General features: G+C 38.4%; 1 protein-coding gene across 1 annotated transcript in view; it reads left to right on the top strand.

Annotated features, from left to right (window-relative positions):
• elp1 (elongator acetyltransferase complex subunit 1) overlaps positions 1–21,518 on the top strand; it is a 71,366-nt gene that overhangs the window by 37,867 nt on the left and 11,981 nt on the right. The window contains exons 22-30 of the mRNA XM_043716357.1: positions 2,401–2,480; positions 3,163–3,294; positions 4,136–4,221; positions 5,004–5,152; positions 8,776–8,899; positions 10,939–11,036; positions 13,554–13,755; positions 14,648–14,709; positions 20,372–20,434. Of these exons, the coding sequence (XP_043572292.1) occupies positions 2,401–2,480; positions 3,163–3,294; positions 4,136–4,221; positions 5,004–5,152; positions 8,776–8,899; positions 10,939–11,036; positions 13,554–13,755; positions 14,648–14,709; positions 20,372–20,434 (996 nt within the window). The remainder of the gene's footprint in view (positions 1–2,400; positions 2,481–3,162; positions 3,295–4,135; positions 4,222–5,003; positions 5,153–8,775; positions 8,900–10,938; positions 11,037–13,553; positions 13,756–14,647; positions 14,710–20,371; positions 20,435–21,518) is intronic.

Below are 21,518 nucleotides of genomic sequence, written 5' to 3'. Positions count from 1 at the left end.
TTAAGAGGCATTTGGATGGGTTTATGAATAGGAAGGGTTTGGAGGGATATGGGCCGAGTACTGGCAGGTGGGACATGTTTGGGTTGGGATATCTGGTCGGCGTGGACAGGTTGGACTGAAGGGTCTGTTTCCATACTGTACATCTCTATGACTCTATGTTATTGGTAAGAGAAAAAAATAATGCAAGTATAGATTTCTAAGTTTTCTGATTGAAGTATTTTTAAAAATCAAGCTACAATGAATTTTTTCACATTAGATTCCTCATTGACTTCAGAGAAGGCAAGCACATGATTATTTTGTTGGGAAAGCTTGAAAGTCATTGTTAAGCTCCCTGAACCAGGCAGACAACTTCAGCACTGGCCAAGTATGGTTCTCAATGTGTCCATTTACCAAAAGGACATACTGCAGGAACTGAAGTGCCAATCTGCAGTCATTCCAAACACAAAAGCAAAATATAAAATCTGAAACATAAGTGAAAATTCTCTCCAGTTCCTGCATTATCTGTGGAGAGAAATAGAGTCAATGGTTCAGATTTGTGACTAATAATCTATAATTGTTGCTTGTACATGTTATCTACTTCGTATTGGCGTAGTGACCGTTGATGGGTTTTGAAGCTGTACAACTAGAAAAAGTATAACATTTTTATTTAATTTTATTGTGTCTGAAAAATTGATTCTTCAGGGATATTTGAATTGTGAATATGCTTGTCACAGTGTCCATGTGCATGAAATAATTGTGCTTAGGTATGTACCATGGTGTTTGATATGGTAACATTTGTTGTTAGTGACAACTAGGTTATTGTAATTTTATAGAATTAAATCTTTCAAGACCAACCTTGGTATCAGTATAATTTTAAAAACAAGGAATAACTTGTAAATATTGCACTGCTGTCCTAGTGATGGTGATGTGAATTTGCGGTATAACATGAAATTTTCTTTAATTCAATACCAATATAGACATAGGTAACCTTTTTTTAAGGCTGTTCTGAACATTTGGATTTCTCTTGCTGAACACTTAGTGAAATAATTCCTAGACCGGCTGAGGTGCTTCCTTAGATGCTTTTTAAAAAATGTTTGTAACCTTTTTCTTCTACTTTTGTGGAATTTTTATTATCTTTAGTTATGTGATTCCCCAGATTCATAAGTGCATCGTGTGTTGCAGATTGAGTAGGAAAGAAAAGTGTTGCATTTTGAATCTCCTTTCAGGATCTTGGGACATTCCAAAGAGTCTTAAAGCCAATGAAGTATTTTGAAGTGTAGTCACTGTTTAATATGAGTAATATGGAAGTTACTGTGCACACAAAAGTTTAACATGATAGATTGATAGAATTTACAGCATGGAAACAAGTCTTTCAGATTTACTGGGCCATGCTGTTTTTTATGCTCCAAGCAAACCTCCTCCTCCCTTTCTTCATCTCACCTTTCAGTATTCCTTTCCATTCTCCTTCATCCAGTTTTTGCTTGAATGTATCCATGCTCTTCACCACAACCAATCCTTATGATAGCAGCTTTCACATTCTGACTACTCTGCCTAGATAAGAAGTTTCACCCTCATTCCTTATTGAATTTGATAGTACCTTGACTTTATACTTATGATCCCTTGTTTTGGACTCTCAAATAAATGAACATATCTTCTCCTCAGATTCTTTAAGACTCTTCTTAATTCACCTTCCAGTCATCTGTAGTAAAAAGAGCCCTAACCTGTTCAGTCTTTGCTGTAAGGGTAACCTCTCAATTCTGGCATCATTCTTATGATTTTTTTCACCGTATGCTGTGCATTTTATATCCTTTATAGAATGGGTCTAGAACTGCATGCAGTAATCTTAAATCAGTCTAACCAGCTTTTGATACAAATTTATAGATTTCTTTTTTAATAATCTGTTTTAGTGATGTTGGTTCAGAGATGAAAATTGGTTCAGGGAGCACTCCCCTGCTCTTCTTAATAATACTATCATAATCTTTTACATTCAACAGAAAGAATAGGCAAGGCCTTAGTTTATTTTAAGGAAGAATACAAATGTGTAGCACTTCCTCATAGTCAGCCTCAGTTCGGTAGATTCCAGTATCAAATCAGGCTGAATGCTCAGATAACTTCACCCAAGGGAACATGATCGTGATTAGCTGAAAACTCAGTTGCTGCTGTAACCAGAATTAACAACTTACACAATAGGAAAAAAAAAATACTGTTAATAATTGTCCTGATAATGGGTTATAGCAGGGAAAAATATTTGATTGATCCAGAGCATGACTAAGTGTATTGTGCTGCTCAATGACCATCGAACACAAAGGTAAAACATTGAGTCCTCCAAATGATGTGCATTGATTGGGTTTTGTCTAGGGTTTCACTTATTTGTAATATGAATATTTATTTGCCAATGTTTGCACATCTTTTTATCTTTAGGTATTTTTGGACAATTTGGAGAACTTCGTAAAGCAGATCAATTCTGTAAATTACATCAATTTATTCCTGACAGAATTGAAGTAAGTGCTATTAGAAGTAAAACAAAAACTTTCATTTCTGCAGCATCTTGACTACAAAAGTTTGTCCCGAACTAAACTTTTTAAGTCATGGGACGGGATATTTTATGTCCACCTAAGAGGACAAATCATGGGGCCTCAAAAGAAAAGCAGCACCTTGGACAATGCAGTATTCCCTCAGCACTCCACTGGAAATGTCAGTCTAGATTTTTGAGTTTACTTCTCTAGAGTTGGACTTTAATCTGCAATTTTCTGGCTCTAAAGCAAGGCATTGTTACATAGCTGGCAAGGAACATGCACTATTTCTCAAAGATTTTGTTGTGGTTCATGGCTATAACAGCCCAGTCCTCCATTGCATCTTTGACAGATTAAGTGTACTTCAAACTGCATGCAGTTTTCTTCCTCCCTCAGGACTCCATGTTGCTCTAGTGCTGACATCCCCAGCACTAAATTTCCTCCGGGTCGTAGCAAGCATGCCACATCATTGGGTGTAAGCTGTACCTCCAATCCTACCATGATACCACAAACTGAGGCCAGTTTCATGGTCCTTTAGCACGTAAATTTGGCAATTGTACAATCAATGGGCATTTGGAGGGAGAAATTATGTTTTAACAAGTTTTTTTTTAAATCAAAGACTCAGCATCCTTAAACCCAATGTTGTGCATATGCTACTCTTCTTTTCCAGAGAGGAAGATGTCACAATGACAATGTACCCATATTTCCACTGCTCATCAACTTCAGCATGTGCAACTGGGACTAAGGTGAACACAGTATGTGATGCACTGTGTAAGACTATGGAGAGAATCAACCCTCACAAGTAAGAAAGATTTGCATTATATATTGCTTTGCATAGCCCATGGTGGCATAAACACTTTGCAACCAATGAAGTATTTTCTGAAGAGTAGTCAGTATTGTAATGTAGGAAACATGGCAGCCAATGTGCACAAAGCAAGTTCCCACAGTCAACGAAGTGGAGTCATTAGATCATCTTGGCCTTTATTGTTGTTGGTTGAGGGATAAATGTTAGCCTAGGACATTAGCAAGGTCTCTCCTGCCCTTCTTTCAAAATGCTGGTGTGGGCTATTTTACTTTGATCTGAATCGGCAGAGAGGCCTCAGTTTAATAGTTTTTCTAAAGGTCAGCAATGCCAACAGCGCAGCGCTTCCTCAATACTGCACTGGGTGTGTCAGTCTGGATTTCGTGTTTAGGTTTCTGGTTTTTGGCTTGAACCCAAAACTTATTAAACCAGCAAGTGTGCTTTGCACTAAGCCACAACTAAAACTAATGAGATGATTGCATAAGCTGAAAGTGGGATAAAATGTGTGATTCTTCCTACCTAAGAGGAGCAGAGGTCAGAGAATCTGTACTGCATTGTGTTATCTTTAGTACTCTTTGTCCATAGTCCTTGATAAAGTAATATTGTAAGGTCATTTTCATTATACTAAATCAGTAACTTTCAGACAAGAATGAACTAACATTCAAAACCATTTGGAACAGGCCATCTTTCTTATCTTCCTTTAGAATGTCTCAAAGTTACTTTACAATACTTTAGAAAGATCAGTGCTTTATAAATATTTCCCATGTAAAAATGTATATATTATAATCTTGTAAATTATTACTCCTAGAATGCTGTTCATTTATCTGTGATTTTTATATAGATACAGTTTGTCAATACTGACCTGCCATGTGCGAAAACGTGCTCCAGAACTGGAAATTGCTCTTCAGAAAGTCCATGAACTGAGAGGTAACACTTAAGTAACGTAAACAAAAATTCAGTTATATTCTAGCACTTTTCTGAAGCATGTTGGTGATATTATACAGGAAGGAGCCCTTCAGTTGAAACCAATAACAGAAGGACTTCAGTTGCAGTTCTCATTGAGTGGCTACATTCTGTTCCTGTTTTTCCATAGCATCACTCTGTTACCTCTAGGAAATAATTAGAATTCTATTCCTGCCTCCTTCAGAGGTATGATGCTGTAATTTCTGAACCTGTACTATACAAAAAAAATGTTTTGGAAAATAAAATTATATATATATTAATATTTTACCTTCAGTAAAATGTACAAGTCATATATCCCTGAGTTGTTAATGAAATAAGGTTAATACTAGCTATTCTTAGTTCTCACCCAGAATTTATAGCACAGAAAAAGCCATTCGGTCCAACTAATCAATGTTGGTGTTTATGCTCCGTTCAGACTTCCTCTTAACCCTCCTTTGTTACTCTATCGGCATATCCTTCTATTCCTTCTTTTTTCTTATGTCTTTCCAGCTTCCCCTTAAAGGAATCTTTTAGTCATTCACATAACTACTGCATATAGTACAAGAATTCCATTCTTTTGGGTAAAACAGTTCTGCCCAATTTTTCTATTGGATTCGCTAGCGACTTGTATATTGGTTGAATGTTATTGTTAAACTAGAGTGACTAGAGCTCTTTCTATAATAAGGTCCTCCTCCTGTAACAAATGTGACCAGCACAAATGCACTGTCCTTCATTTCTTACTATCATTTCTAATTGCAAACTTGCAGTGAATCCTCCATCTGACCCTGAAGCAGTCAGTGCTGAAGAGGCCCTGAAATATCTCCTCTTCCTGGTGGATGTTAATGAACTGTATGACTATGCAGTGGGCACATACGACTTTGATCTCATGATGATGGTCGCAGAGAAATCACAAAAGGTTGGCATGCTTTTTTTTTAATACTTGGTTTTGTTTTAGCAAATGTTTTTTCCAAGCTCTGTAGAGAAGATTGTCAACTACAGTGGACATATTATCCAAGATGTGGAATGTATGAAATTGTTACAATTAGAATAAATATAGAAATTGCTGGAGAAATTCGCAGGTCTGTCAGGATATATGAGAGAAACAGCATGAATGTTTCTAGTTCAATATGACTCTTCCTCAGATGTTCAGAAGGATTTTGAGTCTGATATTATTCTAACTCTATTTCTCTCTCCTTGAGTGCTGCCAGACCTGCTGAGTTCCTCCAGGACAGGTATTTGTTTCAGACTTCCAGCATCTGGAGTATTTTGCTTTTACCAATAGTTGGACACAGTTTATACAGTAATAAATAAAATTGGACTCTTTGAAGAAGGTGAAAGTGAGGACTGCAGATACTGGAGATCAGAGCTGAAAATGTGTTGCTGGAAAAGCGCAGCAGGTCAGGCAGCATCCAAGGAGCAGGAGAATCGACGTTTCGGGCATGAGCCCTTCTTTGAAGAAAGTCCAAAGTAAGAAACACAAACTGCAAATGCTCAAATTTGCAATAAGGAAAATGTTGGGAAAAGTAAAATAATTCATACACTGAAAATATGTCATAAAAAAAGAAAAAGCTCAAAATACTAGGCGACATCAAGATAACAAAAAGTTATCAACTTGAAATGTTAACTTTGTTTCTTTATTCACAGATGCTGCTGACCTGCTAAGAATTCTCAGCATTTTGTGTTTTTTGTTACTGGGAATATACAGCAAGGTTTAGCAGCATTGATAAATTGTTGAACTTTTTTTTTTGGTAAAGAGCCTTTCCCATCACTGAAGACTATGTAGGCATGGTTTCCCTGTCTGCTGTCCTTCAGAAGGATTCTCCTGGTCTCTGCTGTTAAAGGACAATGCAAAGATAAGGTAGTTCTTCTAGGGTAAGATGAAGAAGTGAAAGAATAAGCTATTATGGATGTGTTTAATGGCCAGTTACGGGCAGCAGAGCCCAACATGTTTTTTTTAGAGTGCTATTAATAGAAAAAAGAAGACAGTGGCTTAAGGAAAAGGGGTAAGCGGTTGTTAGGTTCAGATTTTATTTTCACCTGTACTCAAGCACAGGAGTACTTTGAAAAGTGTAAATTGTCACCACACATGGTGCCATCTCAGGTACCTAGGTACAAAAAAACTTAGATACAAAGTAGTAAGAGAAATGAGCGTTTAAAAATTTAAGCATTACTACATAGATTAAGTTAGCACTGCTGCCTCACAGCGCCAGAGACCTGGGTTCAGTTCCCGCCTCAGGCAACAGTCTGTGTGGAGTTTGCACATTCTCCCCGTGTCTGCGTGGGTTTTCTCCGGGTGCTCCGGTTTCCTTCCACAGTCCAAAACGATGTGCAGGTTAGGTGAATTGGCCATGCTAAATTGTCCGTAGTGTTAGGTGAAGGGGTAAATGTAGGGGAATGGATCTGGGTGGGTTGCTCTTCGGAGGGTCGGTGTGGACTTGTTGGGCCGAAAGGCCTGTTTCCACACTGTAAGTAATCTAAAGTAATCTAATCTATATAAGGTAGTACGAAAGTCTTTCATAGTTTAAACTAGGAAAATAAAGGAATAACTTAAAAGTTCAACAGTTTTTCATGAGTCCTCCAGTATGTCACTCTTTAGGAGACCTCAGCTATCTGTTCTCATGCTGCTACCACAAAAACCATCGCAGCTGCTGAAATTGCTGCTTCCCCGATCTTGCCTGGTGCCTCGGGAACATGCAAAAGGCAGGATCCACTCGCATGCCAAACCAAGACACTGCTACAAACCACTGAGAGACTGGCAGGCAAACTGTCAAGGGACCAGGCTGAGACCCACCATGACCCACTGAGAGACCAGGCTGAGGTCTGCCACAAGCTGCTGAGACACCAGGCTGAGAACTGCTGAGCGACCAGGCTGAGACCGACTATGAGCCGCCGAGAGACCAGGCCAGGAGCTGTCGAGAAACCAAGCTGGGACCCATCATAAGCTGCTGACAGACCAAGCTGAGACCCGCCACAAGCCACTGAAAGTTGCCAGGAACCAGGCCGAGTGATGCCAGGAGACCAGGTCGAGATCCTCCTTGAGCCTCTGACAGACCAGGCTTAGACCCGCCGAGATACCAGGCCACGTAAGAGGTGAACACCAAGAAGGGGAAAACCCCAAAAAAGGGGAAATAAAGAAGCAAACAAGAAATACACAGGAGTGGAGGAATTCCAGTTGGACTGTCCTACTGCACGAGGCAGTGGATCAGGAGAGAGAGGTGACTGGACAGCAAAAGTACTTACATTCGTACTTCGTAAGTACATAGAATGTTTTGAAGAAATGAACAAATAGTGGACAGGGAACTGTCCATAGATGTTATTTTTATGGACTTCCAAAAGGTATTTGATAGTGTCTCTCATAAGACATTTGGCAAATGTTGAAACTTCTGCATTTGAAGACAGTATATTGACCTGGTTAGGATGTTTGTTGAGCAACAAGTGACAAAGAGCACAAGCAAGTATCATTGGCAATGCTGTAATTCGTTGGGTCTGACTAGTAATATCTAAGGTATCTGTATTGGAGCCTCAATTATTTGCAAAATGTATTAATGACTTCCATGATAAGATAGACAGCTGCATATTTAACAATGCTAATGATACAAAAATAGTCAGCATTGTAAGTAGTGTAGGTGGAAGCAAAAAATTACAGAGGCATTAATATATTAAGTGAACAGGAAGAACTGGCAAATGGATTTCAGCATAGGCAAATCAGGTACCTAGGACTTAGAAAAAGATGCAAAAAACGCTGGTGAACAATTAGAAACCCAGGAATTCAAAGAAACAGACAAGAAAACAAGGACTTAGAAGTCAAACTACAGCTGGACAAAACACTGATTAGAGCAGATGTGGAGCACTGAGAGCAATTCCAGGCACCCAACCTTGAAGGATACATTGGCTTTGGAAGCAGCATAGATTTACTAGCGTTTTCTTAGGTCTCCAGAAGCTAAATGATCAAAGACAATTAAATACATTTAGTGTTGTATCCCCAGGAAATTTAAGTTAAGGGGTAATTAGATCAAAGTTTTCAAAATATTGAGAGTGATAGATGGAAGAACGCTATTTCTATTGTTGGGGAATCTAATACTAGGGATAGTTTAAAATTGGTATGAAATCAAGTCTGAAATTATTAAACGTTTCTAACAGAAAAGGTGGTAGAAGTTCAGAACTGTCTTTTGCAAAGCACGTGGATGCAGTTGGTTGTTTACTTTAAATCTGAGATTGATAGCTCTTTGATTATCAAATGCGTAAATGATATGGGGCAAAAGTGAGTACATAGTTAGCCACAGATGATCTGTGATTTTGTTAACTGACACATTAAGTTTGAAACACAAAGTGATCCACTGCCATTCCATGTTCCCGCTCTTATGAAATAAAATGAGGTATTGAAATTTTTTTGACCGCATTCTATAGATCTGACCTTTTTTTAGAAAAGAAAGTATCGACTTGACTTGCATGAGGTCATTATTGCTAAATCAAAACCTGCTTCTGCTAAAATTAGGTAACTAGTATCACAAGTGTACTGGAATATTATTCTTGTTTCAGGATCCCAAAGAATATCTACCATTTTTAAACAACTTGAAGAAAATGGAAACTAATTACCAGCGATACAACATTGATAAATATTTGAAGCGATATAAAAAAGCTCTCAACCACCTCAGTAAATGTGGTAAGTGCAACTGCAAAACATTGAATACGTTGTGATTTCATGTTTAAGCAGCTCATTTGAGAATTTCAGGTGTTCAGGGGGTGGGCGTGCCAAATTATCTCCAAAGAATTTGTGTGTCAACATAACATCCTGTGTATAGGCTTGTACATGTTTAGAGGAGGAAGGAAGCACTAATTTTGAAATTTATTTTGGCATGATCATATTTGGTATTAGAAGGAATTTTTTTTGACTGCATTCTGCAGATCTGATTTTTTTTAAAAAGGGAAGTATGGACTTGACTTGTATGAGGTCATTCTTGCTAAATCAAAACCTGTTTCTGTTAAAATTATGTAACTAGTTTTACAAATTTCATGTAAAACAAGTCTGTTGCAAATTACCAATATTATCAGTCATTATGAGGTTAGTTATCAGAGTTTGTATTATATGGAATATTGATTACTTGGCATTCATTTATAATGTATAACATATCAGCAAGAAGTTGTATTTGTATAGTGCCTTTCAACTTGAGAAAATGTCCTAAGATGCTTTGCAGATCTATCAGACATAATTCAACACCACGCTACATAAGGAGATATTGGTACAGCCAAAGCAGAAGTTTGAAGGAGCATCTTAAAAGATGGAGAGGATTATGGTTTAAAGCTGCTTAAACACAGCCACCATTAGTGAATCAATTACTATTAGATTGCATAAGAGACCATAATTAAAGCAAATCAGACATCTTGACAGGTTGTAGGACTGAAGTTGAGTCCTAAACTAAGGATGAGTGAAGCTGTGAAGACATTTGACTATAAGAAAAATAATTTTAAATTTGAAGCTTTTGTCAGTCAACAGGACAGGGTAAACAGAACTTGGTACAAGTTAGAAAGTGGATTTTTGGATGAGCTCAGCTTTATGAAGGGTTGAGGTTTAGACCAAGAGTATTTTGAATACTAAGTCTAGTGGTCAGAAAGCAATGGATATGGGTTTTAGGAGCAGATGAGCTAAGGAGAGGCAGAGTCAGACAATGTTATAGATCTGAATGTGAAACCCGAAATGTTTTTGAATGACAATACTGAGGGAATAATTTGTGTTTAAGTAATGTAAGGAGACAAAGGATAGATCCTTTTGAAACTCCAAATGTAACATTGCAAATAATTGTCTAACTATAACCATATAAAAACAAATGGAACCAAATGAGAACAATCCGACCCAATAGGACAGCAGAAGTGGCATTGGAAGATGATATAGTCAGCTATGACAAAGGATGTATATAGTTCAAAAGGGTCAAGGAAGGATACTTTACTATAGCTGCAGTCACATGAACTTTGATAGGTACCATTTCAGTTCTGTGGCAGCAGTGGAAACCTGACTGGAAGAATTCAAGCATGGTTGCAAGAGATGATAACACATCCAAGGACTTTGGAGGTGAAGGGTGGGATGGAGATTGGGTAGTAGTTTGGATGGACAGAGTGATCAAGATTATTATTTTTTGGCCAGCACTTTTGAAGGACTGGGCACTACCTGTGGAGAGAGTATTCAGTTGGAGTTAACTTTTCACTGACTGCTGAGATCAGTTCTTAGCTTTGAAAATTGCTCACCGATATGTGCATGTTTATAATACATAATACTTTTTATTTCCAGTGTGATGGTTTCTACTATCTCTGTGCCATCCAATTAATGTGAACGTACTCCAGCAATTGGCACCTGTAAAATAGGCCTTGCTCCTGTCCTATGTGCATTGAGGATTTATTGTGGAATTGTATATGCTCAGTCAGTCAGGCTGAAGTGGTTGAGTCAGTAGTGCTGCAAACAAAATGGTGTCAGGTGGAACCCCACATTCTACTGTGAGTGCCTTGTAAAAACTAAAATTTATGCTGAATTTCTTTTCCTTCCTGCCCCATAGAAACACAGTTAGCTCCTTTATTTGATGACTTGTGAGTGTAGAATTGCCTGCAAACATAACCCACATTTTATTCCCCTTTTAAGCAACATTGCATGGTTTGATGTATAAGTGCAGTGCAGTATTACCTCCATGGTTGGCTGATGTTGCTTTCTTTCAGGTCCTCAGTATTTCACAGAGCTTCTTAACTTAGTAAAGGACCAACAGATGTATAGCGAAGCCTTGAAGATATTCCCAGTAAACAGCCAGGAATATAAGGTATGATGTGAGGTTTTGTGTCTTAACAGCAATCACCAAGGGTTATTGATGTTCAGAGAATTGTCAAGAGAAGATGATCAAGTTTAGTTGCGATAGTTGCGTTCAGCCCTTGACACTAATTCCATCCTTTTCCTCAAGTAAGATGAATTAAAATTAATCTGATCAACTCTAAACTGAGCTTCTAACCTCATATATTTCTAGCACAAAGATGACCAACTTCCACCTCAATGGAGTCATTTGTGTCCATTCAAACTTTAACCCATAAGTCTCTCAAGCTTTCACCCATGTCTTTCAGTTGCGGATTTGATAATTCCGATGTTCTGCTCAGTGGACTTGCATTCTCCACTCTCTGTGACCTGCATTGGTTTGAAATTCTGCTCCCTATACGTTATCAGATTTATTCATGAGCTCCTCTCATTGCTGATCTATGTTGACTTCCCTCACCACTCCAACTTTAATATTCTCGTCCTCATATTTAAATCTGTTCACAGTTTTCTTTCTTTTTCTCTCTTTGTAATCGCCGATTTTACAAGCCGACCCTCCAACTCTCTACTTTCCTCTGACCCTGAGTTCTTATGCAATGTACTTTCCTCCATCATACCACTTACAGCTACCTTGATTCCAATTACAATCCCTCTTACCACCTCCACCTCAGTTTCCTTCTTTAGGAATCTCTTTTAAAGCTAATCTCTTAGACCAGGCCTGAGCAACCTATTAACAAAAAGAGAAAATGCTGGAAAATGTCAGCAGGTCTGATATTCAGCTCTTTTCTCTCCTTACAGATGCTACCAGACCTGCTGAGATTTTCCAGCATTTTCTCTTTTTGTTTTCAGATTCCAGCATCCGCAGTAATTTGCTTTTATGAGCAACCTATAATTTGTTGCTTAATATTTTGTGATAGATCAATTCAGAGACAGTGGTCAGAGCCTTTACTGAAGTAAAGTCAAGAAATTTACAGAAGATAGAACCAAATAGAAGAGGAATTGTTATTTAGATAAACATTATTATTTATAAGTTTGCGAAGTTATATATAGAGGAATCTCTATTATCCAAATATCGGATTATCTGAAGGGGATCTCAAGGTCCTGAGAGAAACATTATGTCAAAGAGCTATTTCAACCCTGATCGCGTCTTTTGTTTACAGGTACAATGAATGAAAACTGACTCTGCTCACTGAAATGCTGCATGGACCTCCCGTGTCTCTCTCTTATCTCTCTCTCTCTTATCTCTCTCTCTCTTATCTCTCTCTATCTCATCTCTCTCTCTCTCTTATCTCTCTCTATCTATCTCTCTCTCTCTCTCTCTATCTCTTTCTCTCTATCTCTCTCTCTCTCCCCACACACATTCCCTCGATTTCTACATAGGGGTGAACCCTACACCCCTCCCCCATTCCCCAGATAATTTCTCCAACATTGTCCTGTACAGCGCAAAAGTTGTGTGTGTGTCCCTGTTTTTTTGGAGAATTACCCCACAGTGGCAGCAGCAGTCTCACTGTTGGTGTCCAGTCCGGCTGCCCCAGGGTGGGGATTCGGCCAGGGGTGGGGGAGGTGGGAGTGCGGGCGCAGATGGGTGTCTGACAGTGGGTATGGGTGGGAGCGAACAGTTTTGGGGGGTGAGGATGGGGGTGGGGGCGGGCAAGGGATGGGAGCAGGGTTGAGGGCGGGAAGTGGGCGGGGGCTCACACACTGTGCTGCTGTCTAGTCTCCTGAATGGGGAGCAGACTTCACAGAAACCTCTGAGCCCCAGAGGAAAATCAATTAACTGAATAATCAATTATCTGAGTAAAATAGTGCCCGCCCATCTCATCCGGATAATTGAGGTTCCTCTGTATATATTTGTATGTGGCAATGAGAATATAATTCTTAGATGCAAGTCTTAGATGCAAAACTTAAATAGTTATGGATGAAGAACAGGCAGTTCTTATTTTCATGTGTTCTCAATCTGATAATATTCAATTAGTTTTTGTGAAATCTCTGAGGAATTATTAACTTAGTACGGGAATGAAAATTTCAGACAGTTAGAAAAGATTGAACATGTCGAGGCATTTTGCTTTGGCAAAGAGAAGACTTTAAAATTCAGATTGGTTGGATAGGGTACATGGAGAATATGTTTCCATTTGCAAAAGAGTTCAAACCTAGAGGCTGTAAATATGAGATAATTGCTAATAAATCCAAAAGGGAAACAAGGAAATATTTCCTTATTCAGAAAGTGGTTAGAATGTGCAATTTGCTACCACAGAAACTGGTTGAGGTAAGTTGCTTAGGTGTTATTGAGAGGAAACTTGACAAATAGATGAAAGAAGAGAGGATGCAAAAACATGACAAGAGGCTGAAATGAAGTAGATGGAATGGGAGAGATGTGAGTAGGATGTAACCATCAACACAGGCCTGTTGAGCTGAATGGGCAGCTTCTGTGCTGTCTATTTTTTTGTTATATGTAACATTTAATAAAAGAAAATGGAGAGTGCGCCTTATTTTTTTGTGAGGATGTCAGCTTTTGATTCTCCTCTCATTGCAGGACATAAGTATTGCGTATGGTGAGTATCTCATCAAAAAACAGTACTACGAGCAGGCAGGGCTAATCTTTGCAAGATGTGGGGAATGCGAAAAGGCACTGGGTGCCTTCCTGCTGTGCAACAGTTGGCAGCAGGTTTTCTGTATGGCCGCTCAGCTCCACTACACTGAGGACAAAGTGGTTAGCATCGCACGAACTATTGCAGGTAAGGACTGGTAGAACTTTGAAACTTTTTTCAAAGAATTGATTGGGTTTAAATATTGTCTTTTGTCTCTCAAACCCAGATTGGATTGATGGATCTCTGGCCCTGTGTACCTTATGTAAAATGAGTTCGGAGTGTATAATCGGAACAAAAGGAGGCAGTTTTACCATTTAAATCCATTTAGTTATTGAATTAGATCGGGGCAATCCATATCTTAACTCCATTTACCCTCTTCTCTCATCGAACAATGTCAATTGAACACTCATGTCCCGACCACCAGCTTCAACAGTTTGTGCAGAGAGAATTCCAGATTTTTGTCACCTGTGACGCAAAGACGGCTCAGCCAGCAGCATCCCCCTTGGGCCTTGGCCAACGCCCTCCTCCTAGGGAGCACTTATTACTGGTACAATCATAAATGAGCTTATCAGCAACAAGCATAGGAAAGAATGGGCTTGTGATTGGAGGAGTGGTTTCTCACTATTTCCTTCAATTCTTTTAATGTGGGTAACTTTTCTCTGGCTGCCCCAGGAAACAAATTTCCAGAGTAATTTATGGAGATTTAGAGGTGGCTTTGTCCTTTGCACCTGTGTATTTTCAGGATAGGAAGAGTCACTGCTGATGATTGCCCAGGAAATCCTGCCTGCTTTTTACACAGTGATTGCATCATGCAATGTGAATTAGTGCAGCTTTGAGATTGCATTCAAGTGCACTGGGGACTTTCTATTTTGAGGCTGAATTAATCAAGATTGTTGCAATGACGATAAAAACATGGAATAACATTTCATTAAACACCACTAACATTCTCCATCTTTATGACCCCAAATGCAATTTTGTTTTATTGGGAATTCCACAAGTTCGGAAAAGTGAGTAAAGTGCCTGTCTGTTCTGTTTACAGGTAAATTGATGGAACAGCGGAGATATTCAGAAGCAGCCTTGGTGCTCGAGCAGTATGCTAAGGTAACATTACATATGGACATCCGTGGTAAATGCAGAGAGATTACCTCAACTTCAGGAGTTGCCAGCAAACTAATATTGTTACAAAGCTGCTCTGGAGACGTTGAGCCTTAAATATTCGGCCTCCTATGGAACAACTTCAAGTTGTCCTGAAATGTAGTATTCTTTTGCGACTACCTCAATTAGCAGTTAATGTTTCCCAAAAAAAAAGAAAACCAGGTCAATGCATGATGAACTAAACTGCTATGATTTGTTACATATAATGCATGTCATTTAATTTTTTAGAAATGAAGTCAAAGAATTGGGGAATGTGAAATTTGTATGCTTTATATATTTTAAAATGGGTGTAATAATATCCTGTCTTAGGTTAATCAAAAAATACAAATTATTTTTACAGATATTTTACAGCATTGGTTCCTATTTGAACCAAGTTCTAACTCTTAGTTACACTTCTATTCCTAATGACTTGCATTAGTTTTTAAGAAATCTTTTTCCTTCAAATCTCCACTCACCAAATGTAAAATCCATCTTGAATCAAGCCATGCTCAAAATAAAATTGATTTAAAATGTATTGCGTGATATCAAAGGGGTACCTTGATATCTGAGTGGTAACCTAGCAGTTTCATTAATGGACTTGTAACTAAAAAAACAAGCACAATTTAAAAGAACACAAATGACTTTGAGAAATGTCAGTTGTCTGTACAATTGTGTTACAGTATTTAGCTTCATAGTATTTTTTTGAATTGTAAAAGCTAGAAGAATGTGTCCATTTGTTTAATTTTGCCCAAAACACCCAGCTTCATTTTTAGAGTAATCTGAGAGGATCACAAATGGCTACGATTAATGGAAACCTGTTAGGGGAACTAATTCATCCTAGGATTGCGGCCAGTTTTATGCTCTGGGCAACATTCTTTAAGCTCGTGCAAAAGAATGAGGAAGGTTAATTTGCACAATAGGCCAGTTTTCCATGACTTCATTTTTGCATGGGTTGCAAATTTCTGGCAAATTGATATGGAGAGGGCAGAAAATGTTTTTAGGAACAACACAACTACCATAAATTCCAGTCACAATAAGTACTCCAGAAATGTAACAAATTTAATGCAAATTGAGTCTCCGTGACATTTATAAAACTAGGACGCGTCTTTTGAAAGTATATAAGGATAAGGCTTTGTAACGTAACATTTTACTAAGAGGTAGAATGGGGAATAGCCTTGTATTTTTAACTTCAGATGTTACATGGTGCAGGATACCAACACACAACTGGCTGAGTTTACAGATTGCTGAAAGTGTTCATATAATATTGGGACGGGAGACAACGGAAGTTCTAAATTTAGATTGCCAGGGAATCTGTTTCTTAAGATTAAATTTTAATCTGTCTTCTCTGCTTTTTTCATTGGTGGTACAGAGCGTACTATAACACATCATGGGAGGACATGGGTTTACACCTGAAACTCTTTGCGTGCTGATTTATTTATTTTGACCACGCCACCATGAACTGATCAGGGTCTTCCTGTAGGACATGGGCAATCTAGAGGGTGACTACCTGAACCGTTTTTATGATGTATCAACAGCCAACATTTGTAAAGAAAAGCCATTCAAAATAGGTGCAAAATTCAGCCATTCAGTTCATCAAAATCTGATCCACTATTCTGAGATTATGGCTGATCTGATCATCCTCATCTCTTGCCATATTTCTAAAGGCCCCAATTCCCTTAATTATTAGAAATCTGTCTATCTCAGCCTTGAATATCCTTGATGGTCCAGCCTCCACAGCCTGCTGCAGTAAAGAATTCCACATTTGTTACCATCTGAGAGAAGAACTCCTCCTCTGCCCTAGACTCTGCTGCAAGGGAAAATAACCTCTCGGCAACTACCTTCTCAAGGCCCCTAAGAAACCTGTATGTTAAAATAAGGTCTCCTCTCATTCTTCTAAACCTGGTCAATCTCCTCCACATCCAGAGTCAAGATTAGAGTGGTGCTACAAAAGCACAGCAGGTCAGGCAGCATCCATTTCCAGGGTCAACCTAGTAAACCTTATCCAGACATGTCTGTCAGTGTGTGTCCATGTGTCCATGTCCGATGCATTGATTACGAAAATAGAGAGGGTTGGAAGAATTGCTGTACTGCTTGGACCAACTCATTTGAAGATCAACCAAATTTCATAGAGTTTTATAAGATTTGAATTTTCAATTATAGCACTAAACACCTTCCACAATTAAGAAAGTTACACTAAATATGTTGTACAGCTGTTTACAGCATTGTGGCTTGTTCTGGATTCCACATTGTATAAAGGGTGTCAAGATGTTAGTACAGAGGATCAGAATGAATGCTACCAAGGATAATAAACTTGTGTTACGCAAAAGTAGAGAAACTAGGATTTCGTTTTCTTGAAGCAGAGAAGGTTAAGGGAAGATTTAAGAGGTGTTCAAAATTATGAAGTATTTTGAGAGAGAGAATAAGGAGAAACTGTGTTCAGTGGCAGAAGATTTGGTAATACAGTTGTTAATCCATCAGGCTTCTTTGGTGGCTGAGTCATTGTGGGACTAAGTGGCTGTAGAATACTTAGAGTGGGGAAAGTCAGCTAAACAGGAGTCAAAGATTATCTGGAAAAGTTGTAGTTGAACAAATAAGCTATCCTAAAAGAAGTAATAGTTTGGGCATAGCCCAAGTATAACCCTTGAAAGGAAAATATAATACCTGGATGAATAAAAAGATAGAAATTATGAAAAGAAAAAATATGCTTATGATTTATGGGTGAGCTTGAAAACACAATTGAGAACAAAGCTGAATATAGAATGTTCAGAGAGATGATGGGAAAGCAAAGAGGGAATATGAGAAGAGACTGGCAGCTAACATAAAAAAGAATTTCAAAGTTTTCTACGTGCATATAAGTATTATAAGGATAGTCACAGGAGGAATAGGGTTGTTTAGAGATCAAAAAAGGGATTTACACATGGAGGCAGAGGACATGACTGAAGCATTAAATGACTGTTTCACATCTGTCTTTAGCAAAGAGAAAAATGTTACACAGGCCATGATGAAAGAGGAGGAAAATAGGTGGATGGAAGGGTTTAAAATTGATAAGGGAAAGGTGTCGGTTAGGATATTTGTACTTTAAGTTAAGAAGACGAAGATAAGATGGATGCATTTAAGGATCTTAAGGGAAGTGAGAATGGAAATTGCAGAAGCACTGACAAGTTTTCAGTCTTCCTCAGGTGTAGAGGTTATGCCAGGAATCTGGAAAATTGCAAATGATACAGCCTTGTCGAAAAAGAGTGCAAGGATAAGCTTAGTAACTACAGACCAGTCCAGTTTAATTTCTGTGATTGGAAAACTTAAAGAAACAAAACATGACAAAATTAAAGCAAGGTGGACAAATGGGGGTTAACTAAGGAGAGATCCAGTATTGATTTTTTGGGGGAAAATCATGTTTAACTAACTTACTAGAACTGTTTTGCTGATGTACCAGAGAGGGTTAATCAGTGTAATGCTGTTGATGTGATGTACATGGACTTTCAGAGAGCACTTGATACAGTACTGCACTACAGATTGTCAGCAAAGTTAGACATCATGGAACAAAAGAGACCATAGCAATGTAGATGCAAAATTGGCTGTCTGATAGAAAAGAGATAAATGCTTAGTGGATGTTTATCAGGTGTGAACAAAGGTTCTCCAGGGGTCAGTGTTAGGACCATTATTCTTTCCGATATATATTAATGTTCTAAACCTTGGGAAGCAGGGCTCAATTTCAAAATTTGAAGATGAATCTAAACCTGGAAGTATCATGAAGAGGATAGTGTAGAACTTCAAAAGATCATAGACAAGTTAGTGGATTGGTGAAATAGGTGGTATATGAATTTCAATGTGGAGAAGTATACGATGATTCAATATAAAATAAATGATACAATTATATCAAGGTTCATAGGTGCAGAGGAGTTTGAGTGTATATGTGCATAAATGATTAAAGGTGTCAAGACAGGTTGAGAGAGCAGTTAATTAAACACAGTGTCCTAGGTTTTACTATTAGTGGCATTGACTACAAGTGTAAAGGCATTATGTTAAACTGCTATAAAATATCAGTTTAGCCTCAGCTGGAACATTGCATTCAGTACTGGGTGCCACACTTCAGAAAGGATGTAAAGGCATTGGGGGAAAAGTGCAGAAGAGGTTTTACGAGAATGGTTCCAGAGATGAGTAATTTCCATCATGGCGATACATTGAACAAGTTGTTGCTGTTTACCTTGGAAAAGCAAAGGCTGAGAGGAAATCTGATTGAAGCAAATGGAAGTAGAATTCAGAAGTAACTCTAAAAAGGGTATTGGAATAGTACTTGAAAGCTAAAGTTTTGTAGGCATACAGAGAAAAAATGAGGGGAGTGTACTTGGATAGCTTGACCAAAGTTGGCACACCCCTGATGGTCTGAATGGCCTCCTATGTTGTATGATTCTATACACTTCCACCTGGTTCTCTCTCGCCAAACCTTCTTTCAGTAATTATACAGGTGTCCCTCGATTAAAGCAGTTTGATTAACATGGCTTTGCCTTAACCTGGTTCTAACTGTACTATCCATCATTCCAATAATGTGTGCCAGTTTCACAATTACGTGGTTCTTACCAATTCCAAGCAGCATTGAGGAATAAATGTGCATCAAACTATGCATTCCTGGTAAAGTTTCTTTTTGTTCAACTTGTTCTGGCTGTTGCCTGCCTCAATTAGGGCTGGTCAGGCAGCATCCAAGGAACAAGAGAATCGACGTTTCGGGCATAAGCCCTTCTTCAGGCTTATGCCCGAAACGTCGACTCTCCTGTTCCTTGGATGCTGCCTGACCTGCTGTGCTTTTCCAGCAACACATTTTCAGCTCTGATCTCCAGCATCTGCAGTCCTCACTTTCTCCTCAATTAAGGCTGGACAAACATTTAAATTGACCCCATGGACATTCAACCCTCTACTTCCATGAGCAGTCTAATAATCCTCAAGCTTCAATTTTCAGAGTTGCAAATGAGTCAGATGAAGATCCATAGTCTATCACCTCCAGATAAGAAATGTTGTACATGAGACGATAAACATTATAAGATATTCTTTTTGCATATTTTCACGTCTTTTTTGGTGTTTTGTATCAATTTTGAGCTTGTTCAACTTGCCAGAGAATGTAGCCTGGACATTTACGTGGGCTTCAATGGAAGTGTGTTTTCCAAACAGTGTGGTTTTGCTGAACATAGTAATTTTCAAGACCATAACGACTGTGCTAATTGAGGATTACCTATATGCTGATTTTTGTGCATTTGTTGTGTCTGAATCTTGAGGAATCTCCTTAGTTAGTTTCCTTGAGATGTGATCCAGACCTGGCTCAACTTTGTTACTTTTTGGAAAACACTTCATTGAAGAATGTGGAAGGCTGTACAGTGACTGTAACCTTCCCACGTTCACGTCACACAACTGTTTTATAAAAATATACTTTAATCCTGAAAAAGAGAGTAATTTTAAGTTTAATGTGCTGCACATTTAGGAAATTATCCTGTTCCAGAGTTTAGCTAACTGGGTACCATGCTTGCCTAAAGAATAGTAAATGTTTGCAGCTGCGAATGATTATTGCAATGGATTTTTTTTACAAAACTTTTAAAACTTAATTATACGTGTAAATGTTTTTTGACATCTTTCATAACAGGACTATGAGGAAGCCATTACATCACTTCTAGATGGTGCAGCCTGGGAAGAATCACTAAGATTGGTAAAGATTTGAATAACATGTCATCTGAAATAATTGATTTGTGGAGTACACAAACGTTTATTTTCTATTTCCTTGGTTATCTTGCAGTTTTACCTGATCAACATGAAAACTATAATTTGCATAATTTCAACTGTCATCCTTACTTGATCTAACCTACATACAACTCCAGACCCAGAGCAATCTGGTTGACTTAACTGCCCTCTGGGCAATTAGGGATGGGCAATAAATGCTGTTCAAGCCAGTGATACCCTCATCCTGCGAATAATTTTTTTTAAAAAAAGAGTTGTTGACTGGCTTATACAGCAAGCCTGACTATTTTTAAATAAATAAACCTTTTCTCTAATTTTAAATCTTGCCATCATGCTGAGATTCACCCCTTCCTATAGTTATCTCTTTGTCTTTGGCATCTTGATGGTTAATTAACATTATATATATTTATATTTGGAATTGCAGTCAGAGATATCTGATATATCCAAGACAGACATAATTCTTTTGTGAAGTGAACTGGATATACAGGGATAAACAGTGACCGTTTATTTCTAATGTTATTTACAACTTTGAGGATTAAAATTGAATGCAGTAATATTGGATTATAATCACTACTCCCTTTTTTTTTCAGACAACAGCTACTGTTAATGATTCTGCTGTGGTTATTTATGCCTCAATATAGCGTCATAGGGTCATAAAGTATCAAAACAGACCCTTTGGTCCAACCAGTCAACGCTGACCATGTTCCCAAACTAAATTAGTCCCACTTGTCTGTGCTTGGCCCATAATCCTCCAAATCTTTCCTACTTGTGTACTTATCCAAATACAGAGGAACTTCAATTATTCTCTCCCTCTCACCACTCTTTCCCTGGAGTTCTGCATAGGAGTGAACCCTAAACCCTCTTTCCCCAGATATTCTTTCTAACATTGCCCCATACAGGGCAGAGGTGGAACTTGTCAAAAAGTTGCAGTTAAAAAGTTTGTGTGTGTGCTATTTGGAAACTTATCCCAGAAAGGTAGCAGCAGTCTTACTGTTGGTGTCCAGTCTGGCTGCCCCGGGGGTGGCTGGGGGCTAGGGCACATGGGGGCAGGGGCG

This window comes from Chiloscyllium plagiosum, chromosome 2 (assembly GCF_004010195.1).
Source record: "Chiloscyllium plagiosum isolate BGI_BamShark_2017 chromosome 2, ASM401019v2, whole genome shotgun sequence".
Lineage (NCBI taxonomy): Eukaryota > Metazoa > Chordata > Chondrichthyes > Orectolobiformes > Hemiscylliidae > Chiloscyllium > Chiloscyllium plagiosum.
Note: the sequence above shows the minus strand (reverse complement) of the source record. Positions and strands in the feature narration are given on the sequence as shown.